Source organism: Telopea speciosissima, chromosome 8 (genome assembly GCF_018873765.1).
Source record: "Telopea speciosissima isolate NSW1024214 ecotype Mountain lineage chromosome 8, Tspe_v1, whole genome shotgun sequence".
In the NCBI taxonomy this organism is placed as follows: Eukaryota; Viridiplantae; Streptophyta; class Magnoliopsida; order Proteales; family Proteaceae; genus Telopea; species Telopea speciosissima.
Genome location: NC_057923.1, coordinates 13,816,959 through 13,825,183, shown reverse-complemented (window position 1 = coordinate 13,825,183; position 8,225 = coordinate 13,816,959). Strand labels below are relative to the sequence as shown.

The following is an 8,225-nucleotide window of genomic DNA, read 5'->3' as shown; positions in this document are numbered from 1 at the left end:
CTGAGCCAATGGGAGCGTACGCCCAAGTATACAATATGGGGGTGGGTTGTCATTTGGCAACCATTGTGTCTAGGTGTAGGGGCACGTGATCAAGTAGCATTCTTTTTCCTTTATATTAAATAAGGCCAAATGTTCTTTCTGCAGTAGCGCAGGCTACACCCAGACACATGAGGGTGGGCAAAATGATCACCCTACTCCCCTAATGAGCAACCCATGTTTTTGGGCATAGCCTCTGTTGCACAAAAAACTTCTGCCCATTAAATAATTTATGATTTTTTAAAAATCTTTTTTTATCTTACATTGAATAACTTTTAGTATGAGACGTGATAATTAAAAGGTTACAATTTTTTAATTCCACTTTGGTGACAACAAGATGTAACCTAAAGATAAGGTTTTCATCCATGTAACTCTCCCCATACTAATATACCGTATGGGTGTCAAAAATGAGATCGAACAATTGACCAAACTCCTTATTGGTTTGATATGGTTTTAGTTTTTAAAAACCGTTAAAAGATTAAAACTGATCAGACCGATCAATTCCAAAAAATAAAAGCTAAAAGATTCAATATTATGTACATATTTTATTTTTGTAATGAAAAAAAAGGTTCTTCAAATTGTAGGGCAAGGTATGCTAGCACATTTGTCTATCTCATGTAAATGATACGTATGAAACTATTTTGTTGCATTTTATTAGTGTGCTCCCTTATGCCCCTTGCTCACAGAACTCTTTACCAATTTTATATATGAAAAATCAAGAGAATTGTTGCATCTTATTAGTGTGCTCCCTTATGCCCCTTGCTCACAGAATTCTTTTCCAATTTTATATATGAAAAAATCAAGAGCACATCGATAAGGGATTAAAAACTGATAACAGATAAAAAAACTGACTCAATTGACAGCTATCGATTTAGTTAAGCTTTTCTAAACTGAACATCTTATCGATCCAATTTCAATCTTACCTGGAATATGCAAAAAATCAGGTAAATTACACTTGAAGTATCCGAAGTTTAAGTAAAGGATATTTGGGGTACTTAATGTTTCAAAAGTGACATTTTGAAGTGCCTTGTGAAATATTTTTGTTCACACATTAAATATAGGATAAAAGATTTGTATAATACCAATTTAATTTCAAAATTACATATGGAAAACCTTCATAGGACTCAGATTACCATAGCACTACACCTCCTATTTTTAGTGTTTTTCCATAATGCCGCTCCTCCAATTCCAAGGCATGAAATTGCATACTATCCGTGTAGAAAACCCTCTCCCTTGAAAATATTTTTAATTTTGATTTGTCAAAAAAACAAAAATCACTAGTTCATAAGGAACCCCAAATATCACTTTTGAAATATAAAACGCTGCAAATGTCCTTTTTTAAACCATTGGATACCTCAACTGTAGTTTACCAAAAAAATTAGAGGAAAAAAAAGGACTGAGTTTCCCTCCACCCATGCTGAATGGGATCCCATTCACCGAGGGGTGGGAGAGGGCACGAATGGGTATCAGGAGGGTATTTTAGAACATACTAAAACCCTAGGAGGGATTTGGGAACCCTAGGATGGTGGGTAAACCGTCCTTTATGGGTAAAGGAAAACTTTGTCCCAAAAAGCAACGACCCAGATTGGACCAACAGACCATATGACACTGCATACACCATGAAAACATTGTGAAACATGGAAATGGGCCTTATCAAAAACCAATATCATGTATGTGTTGTTACACTAAAAAGGACTTTTACACTTTCATCAAAAAAGAATATTATGTCCACTCACACCAGAAAATGACAGTAAACATGAGATGCCCATACATTCCTTGGATCTCTGATTTAATGCAGTGCGCTTATAAGAAACTCACCGAAGGTGGAAAAGAAAGTACCTTCCCAAAGCCCATGGCAGAACAATTGCGTTTTCAATCGAACCTATTTCTCTCTTAAGCTTTCTTGTGGTGTTGTGCAGCATTTTGATAACCCCTCAAAATTGTTTTCAGGTCTGGATTTACCAAAAACAGCTTTGCTTGATGGCACTCTAATCATCATAGTATGAGGTTTCAATGTTTTCACTGCCTTTCCCCACAGCTAGATTTACACTCCAAGGAAACCCTTTGTTGCTTCAACCTTGGGAGTCTGAAGCTAGGTCCAATATTATAGACTGACAGATTTAGTTATTTAAACCCATTGGAATCCTACTACAATGAAAACAATACAGAAAAAGCAATAGCATATACATTGCGCATCAAATAAGACAATTAGTATATATTACAGGGAAGCATTGTGAGCCCTTGAACAGAAGGTCAGTGTAAACCAGAAAGAACCTTACGAGGATCCAACTGCCCACTGTAATAACTTGATGAGACGATGGAGAGCTCCTGGCGGCCTGTCCACTCTTCGGATGGTTTCAAGACAATTGGGTTTTCAACAATAACTGCATCCACACATAACATGCTTTTGTAGTCCTCGTCACCAAAATCTGGCAAAGCTTTAGCCTTCTTGTCCCATGGGTTCCATACAACTGCAAGTAATGTAATGTGTTACAATATATTTGCATAATGTGTTCATAAATAACTTTTTCAAACAGTGAATGTAGAGATGGAGAAAGCATGATTTAGGTTTTCACCAGCATCTGGTAGGCCCTCCTTTCTCAGCACAAGGGTCCTTTTCTTCTCATGGTCTATGATAGCAATCTTTTTTGGTGTGCTCAAATACACTCGGTCTACCTGCCAACAGAAAATAAACAAACCATTCGTCAAGAGACTCAAGACTTCTAGATATCAAGAGAGCTGATGATCCAAAATATGACGCTTAAAAAATGAATTCCAGTTCTAAACCATTTTTTTCTTTTCACGATGTTTAGTTCACAGGTTTAGTCCTAGCTTGTCTACCACCCACCACCCACAACCCACAACCCACAAAATATCTGCACAGATGAACATAAAAGGAAAAAGAAGGAACGTAGTACCTCGCCATCAAAAGTAATAGCATCAGCCTGTTCTGTGAACCTCTCTCTCTCCTTCAGATTATCAAAGTAGTCAAGTGTCTCCAAGTCTTCAACACGCACCTCACTGCAAATCAAATTGCATCATGCAACCTCTCTCAAATGGATAACAGTGAACTGACCCAACCATAGAATTCACCCCGGGGGGGATTAGAGGGAAGAGAAAAAGTGTATAACATCTAAAATGGATAGTGGGCCTTTGGCAACAGTAAACTAATAGAATTAACAGATTCAATCATCAATCATCCTTGGTTAAATGCAATAAGCTGTAGGTAACTGGGCAAACCTGATATCTGATACAGATAAGTAATTACGCAGAGCAAACGTAAAGGAGAATGCCTTGTTATCAGTATTCCTCACTCGAGGGATCAAAGTAAGTTTGCCAGCACTGAGTGAAATACGAAGCCGCAACTCAAAACTACACAAATAGATTAAACTAAGAGGTTAACAGGTTTGCAAAACACATTTAATCTCCAAACACTAATTCTAACTAATCCAAATTGTCAACAGATATACCTGCGAGGCCACGTCTTTAGATCCTCTTCTGTGGACTTCAATATGAGATCCACACAAGACTGGGTGTTAGCCGGAGGTAAAGGAGAGGGGCTACTATCTATTGACCACAATCTGTTCCTAGCAAATCCATGCTGTTCTAGGGTTCCAAAATTAGCAAACTGCAAAAGCAAAAGGGCTAGTTAAGTGGGTCAAACTAAACATGGATGCTAAATAGGTCTTCAAAGTACTCCCAAGCCTACCTGAGGAAAGCAGACAGGTATTCCTCCCCTGATAGCTTTAGGTGGTTTCCAAATAGCCTGTTCAACATTAGAAGCCGTCATACTTATTGGCAATTAGGATAAATTTCTTCTATTTAGAAATAAAATGAAATGTAGCCAATCAAGAGCAACTGCTTCAGGCTTTGAATTAAAGAATGTGACACAAATCATGTCACTCTAAACAGATCCACCTAATGTTCTGGAATAAGATCAAAACAAAGAATTTTTCCAAGTTAAGGACTGGTTTGGATGCTCAAGTTTTATGCCAGCTGCCAACCAAATTTTTCCCTAAAAACAGGGAGACGGATTTCTGGATGGGCACCCAGAATTATCTCTGGACGAGCATGTTCTGAACTGTCTGATCTATCCTTCATCTTCTCCAATTTCCCTCCCTCTCTCCCATCACCCACAATGGATCCTTCAACTCTGGCTCCGGCGAACTATGGAAAATTGACAATCTCCCTGCAACTCTGGTGATATCTGGAAAAGTGCAATTCACCGGAAAAACTCATAAAAGACTCACATGATGGTTTCAAAAATCAGGAATAGGATCGGTGAATCAGCCGTGACATCCTGATTCCGGCCGGTCCAATAGAGGCGATTCATGCCATGAAACCCTAGAATTGCTGAGTTTTTATATCTGAGGGCCGATTCTAGGGTTCTTGGGACCAATTTCGGCCGATTCCAATCCAGATCAGATCACAATCGGCAGGACCGATTCGATCCCCAATTCCGTGTTTTGAGATACTGCTTAAATCTTCAACCTTAATCTGTCTGAAAGGCAGTGATTTCATGAAATCTTAAACCTTTATCCTCCCGAAAAATCACAAGAGAATTCCATGAAGTTTAAATTTTAAATATTAATAAACCTTCAAAGTATGGAATTAGACCTAAACCTGGAACTAGTAGCTGGAGAGATCATCAGTGAACAAAATTACAGCAGAACTCCAGTGCAGGATGCAAGAATCAGGTTGCCAGAGTCCTATCATCGAAGTTGTAGGGCTGTCAGATACAGATAACCGGAGTTGCAGGCCCACACTATGGAGTTGAAAAGAAGGGAGAGGAAAAGGAAGAAGAGAGCTGTCTGATTAGATTGGATGGCCATAGGGATGCCTACCAATAGATTCCTTCCTTAGTGTGCCAGCCAGGAAACCTTATCCCTAAATATAGAAAATGTAACATTTGCAACCTATGCCTTTATCGAAAGGAAAAGAAAACGCTGATAATTTATGGTAGGCGTTACTTTATGTCGTACAAGACAGAAAATATGGAAATAAAGAAATCTAAGAGTGTTGATGGATGTGAATGTAATAAAAAACAACATAAAAAATCAGTAGAGCACAAGACCAAAAAAGAAACTTCGCAGCCTGAAACAGCTAAGTCAATTCTGATAATGTGGTTTCTATCATAGATAATGAGGTTTCCATTTACTCTCCTCACTTTGCTGGCATTAAATCTAATGGATTATATGGGATAAAAATATAAAAAAGGAAAGTATCATGTCAGATTTGTTCCACAGACACCCATCCAAAGACTATATTCGCACTAAGTAACTAATATCCATGGTGAGAATGCACTAACATATACATATATACCTTTAAAAAAAAAAAAAAAGAAGAACGTACCAACATATTGTCATAATAAGACAGCAAGAACCATTTATTGTTAGTGCCTAGTTAAGCAAAACCACCATAAAAGTCTCAACAACAGTACAACAGTAGATCACTATCCTATTCTCCCTAAAGAAGAGAACTCATTTAATCAAATGAAAATACTGCAGATGCATTTTATCAGAATGGATTTACCTTGCTGCTCATAAATAGCAGTTCTTCCCTACGTTCATTCTTCCAGGACACAATTTGCCCGCCATACAGGAGCACCTACATCCATTTTAATTCAGACTGGATAATAGCTCACTTAAATAATTGAATTAATAACAAAGTAGAAGTGAAGACTACTCCAACACCTTTAGACTATTTTTCTATGCATATATTGTTTTTAGAAGATATGGAAAATCACATCAGCTTACACAGGATATGAATTGTGTTTGGGAAAAGAATTTCAAGGCAGGAAAAACTAAACCCCTCAAAGCAAACTCCCCCATTTCAGCCCACTTAGAAGGATAACATGGCAGATGTACTGTCCATCAAATAAGGAACCTGTAGTATGGCTACATCATTGTGGTTGTCTATGTCAGCTTTAAAATTCACCATGGACTCTTTCCCTAGTATTAGCCATTCAAGTTCTAATTTTCAGTTCAAAACTGCCAGCAGAAGAGGGTTTCTTTAATTATCTAAGGAGGACACCTGGCAAATGAATGAAAGACAACATGTTGAACTTCTTAGAGACCTTTCCGGTTGCCCTGCATAAGATTTCCAGATCATCTATATTCCTTTGCTAGATGACATGGACATTAAACACGTCCCCATTGCAGTTAATATTTTAATTTGATGGTCACTCTCAGAATTATTTACAGCAGGACTAATACATGTATCAACTACTTTACATAAAATTGAAGTGTAAAGACTTCAAAAAGCCAACATCTGGGTTTAAGGATAACCGGTGTCTGTCCAACAACTAAGAACTCATCATGGAACTGGAGAAGAGAGTTTAGAAACTTCAACAACCAGATAATATATGGCATCCACTCCATTGCTGATACCCATACAAACAAACATATTAAAATTGGTTTTATAAAGACAGACTTTTGATCAGCTTTGCAACTAGGCATCTTTTCTGAACGGGTTCCTATGCATACTGAAAACATGATGGCCATACTTTAAACAGTAAAAGGATTGACGTCGACAGATGTTTTCGGTTAAAATAAATAGAAATCCCAAATAGTGGGGTTTTTATTGCAAAATATGGAACTCCTACCCAGTACTTCAATCCGATGTCTATTCAGGGTCTCACAAAAGCTACTCTGCAACAAATTCATTTGGAAAGGAAATCAAAAAAGCTAACTATGAGGAAAGAGGCTGGAAGAACCAAGGTAAATTTTCAGGAGCAATGAGTCTGAGTTGGTTATCAACCAAGGAGTAATGGAGGAAAAGCTAAACTAGGAATACCAATCTCAATAACTTTTTGTTTCCTGAAATTTAAAATGAAGTCGTTATTCACTTCTTATTATCAGCTTCTGCAATAGAGTGCTTTCCTTTTAGGATTACAGTTTCCTCTTTCTTTCTAATCAATCTCATACCAATGACTCTGATTATCTAATAATCCAACTCTAATACTTATTTCCTCCAGGCAGCACATCAGAATTATTTCTTTATCAAAAAACCATATATACATATAAAATTAGCCAGAATGTTTACTGAAAACTTACAATAAAGAAAAAGAACCTTGTAATATCATCTATTTAGCAGTCGAAGACAGGCATGGTTACCCCTAAAGATAAAAACCAAGAAAAAAAGATCTAGTCTAAATTATAAGAAGAAGAGGAAGAGAGGAAAACCTCGGCAGTCGATCCGCCAGGCTCCATCAATATAATCTTAGACAATCCATCGGCGTCGTGCACAATATTCAACGGCATCTGCTTGGACTGCAACCACCCTGTAGAACTATGAACAAATGGTTTCTTTTCTCCTTCCTCGACTCCAGCTATACCCAATAAAAAAAAAATAACCAAGAGCAATCGATTTCAAGATAAACAGATCACAGAAGTAGCATCAAATACCCAGAAACCCTAGTGTACTGTAAACACGAGATGAATCAAGCTTCAGATAATCGAACAAAGAATCCCCCAATAATCAGGGAATGAAAAACAAACAAGAAGAAGAAGAGAATATATAAGAAATAATCGTCAGACCTTTTCCCTGTTTTGGTTTAAATAAATACCGGCGTCGAGTCTGACGAGCAACCCACCAACATCTATTTGGAACTTGTAAGCAAGAAACCTTTTTTATTGAAATGAAACGAAAACACAAACAGAGAGAGATGAGATGATGGTCCCGGTTTTAAGTTAACTGGATTCCAAAGGGAACCCACTGAGAGCTGCCATTCCTCGGATGCTCTGCTTTTTGTCGTCAGTTTCCATAAACGAGCGTGCAGTGCATGTTTTTTTGAAAGCTACGACATATCCATACAACTCTTTTAACTCTTCGGGTTTACTAAATCTATTTATCTATCTATCTAATGGAAAAAAAGGAAGATCATCAGAGCAATTCAGGGCTTCAGATGCAAATTGGTGTTATTGATTGTAGGGTAGAAACGAATACAGAGATTACTGGAAAAGATAAATTTGATGAGTTTGAGGCTCTAATTTTGTTTGTTTCCAGATATTTTAAACTACTAAATTTGCTAAGATACGTCATCCTACCTTTTTTCGGTGATTGTTCAGGTTACTCAAACCAAAACACAAGAAACAACTATCTGGGACTCGGGAATTGAGCGTTGGAAGGTACAGACGACATGGGATGCTTCTTCTTCTCCTTCTTCTTCTTCTTCTTCTTCTTCTCCT

At 37.5% G+C, this 8,225-nt stretch overlaps 1 protein-coding gene across 2 annotated transcripts; it reads right to left on the bottom strand.

The window, feature by feature from the left end:
• Positions 1-2,129: 2,129 nt before the first annotated feature.
• Positions 2,130-7,857, bottom strand: LOC122670446 (putative glucose-6-phosphate 1-epimerase). 2 transcript variants are annotated; one of them, XM_043867323.1, is made up of 9 exons: positions 7,578-7,857; positions 7,221-7,368; positions 5,569-5,643; positions 3,746-3,802; positions 3,507-3,664; positions 3,277-3,408; positions 2,955-3,057; positions 2,613-2,712; positions 2,130-2,507 (listed from the first exon to the last, which is right to left on the bottom strand). In XM_043867323.1, exons 2-9 carry the CDS (start codon positions 7,296-7,298, stop codon positions 2,290-2,292), a joined length of 921 nt encoding a protein of 306 aa, XP_043723258.1. In that variant the 5' UTR covers positions 7,299-7,368; positions 7,578-7,857; the 3' UTR covers positions 2,130-2,289. The 2 variants fall into 2 exon arrangements, with proteins under 2 accessions (XP_043723258.1, XP_043723257.1); XM_043867322.1 differs by lacking the exon at positions 7,578-7,857 and having other exon boundaries at positions 7,221-7,514.
• Positions 7,858-8,225: the final 368 nt, after the last annotated feature.

Bases quoted from the DNA above. Each gene is read 5' to 3' on its own strand.
- LOC122670446 (XM_043867323.1), bottom strand. From the start codon at position 7,298: ATGCCGTTGAATATTGTGCACGACGCCGATGGATTGTCTAAGATTATA. The intron at 3,665-3,745 runs GTAGGCTTGGGA...TTGCTTTTGCAG, and splicing joins TACCTGTCTGCTTTCCTCAG to TTTGCTAATTTTGGAACCCT. The intron at 3,058-3,276 runs GTTTGCCCAGTT...TTTGATTTGCAG, and splicing joins TTATCTGTATCAGATATCAG to TGAGGTGCGTGTTGAAGACT.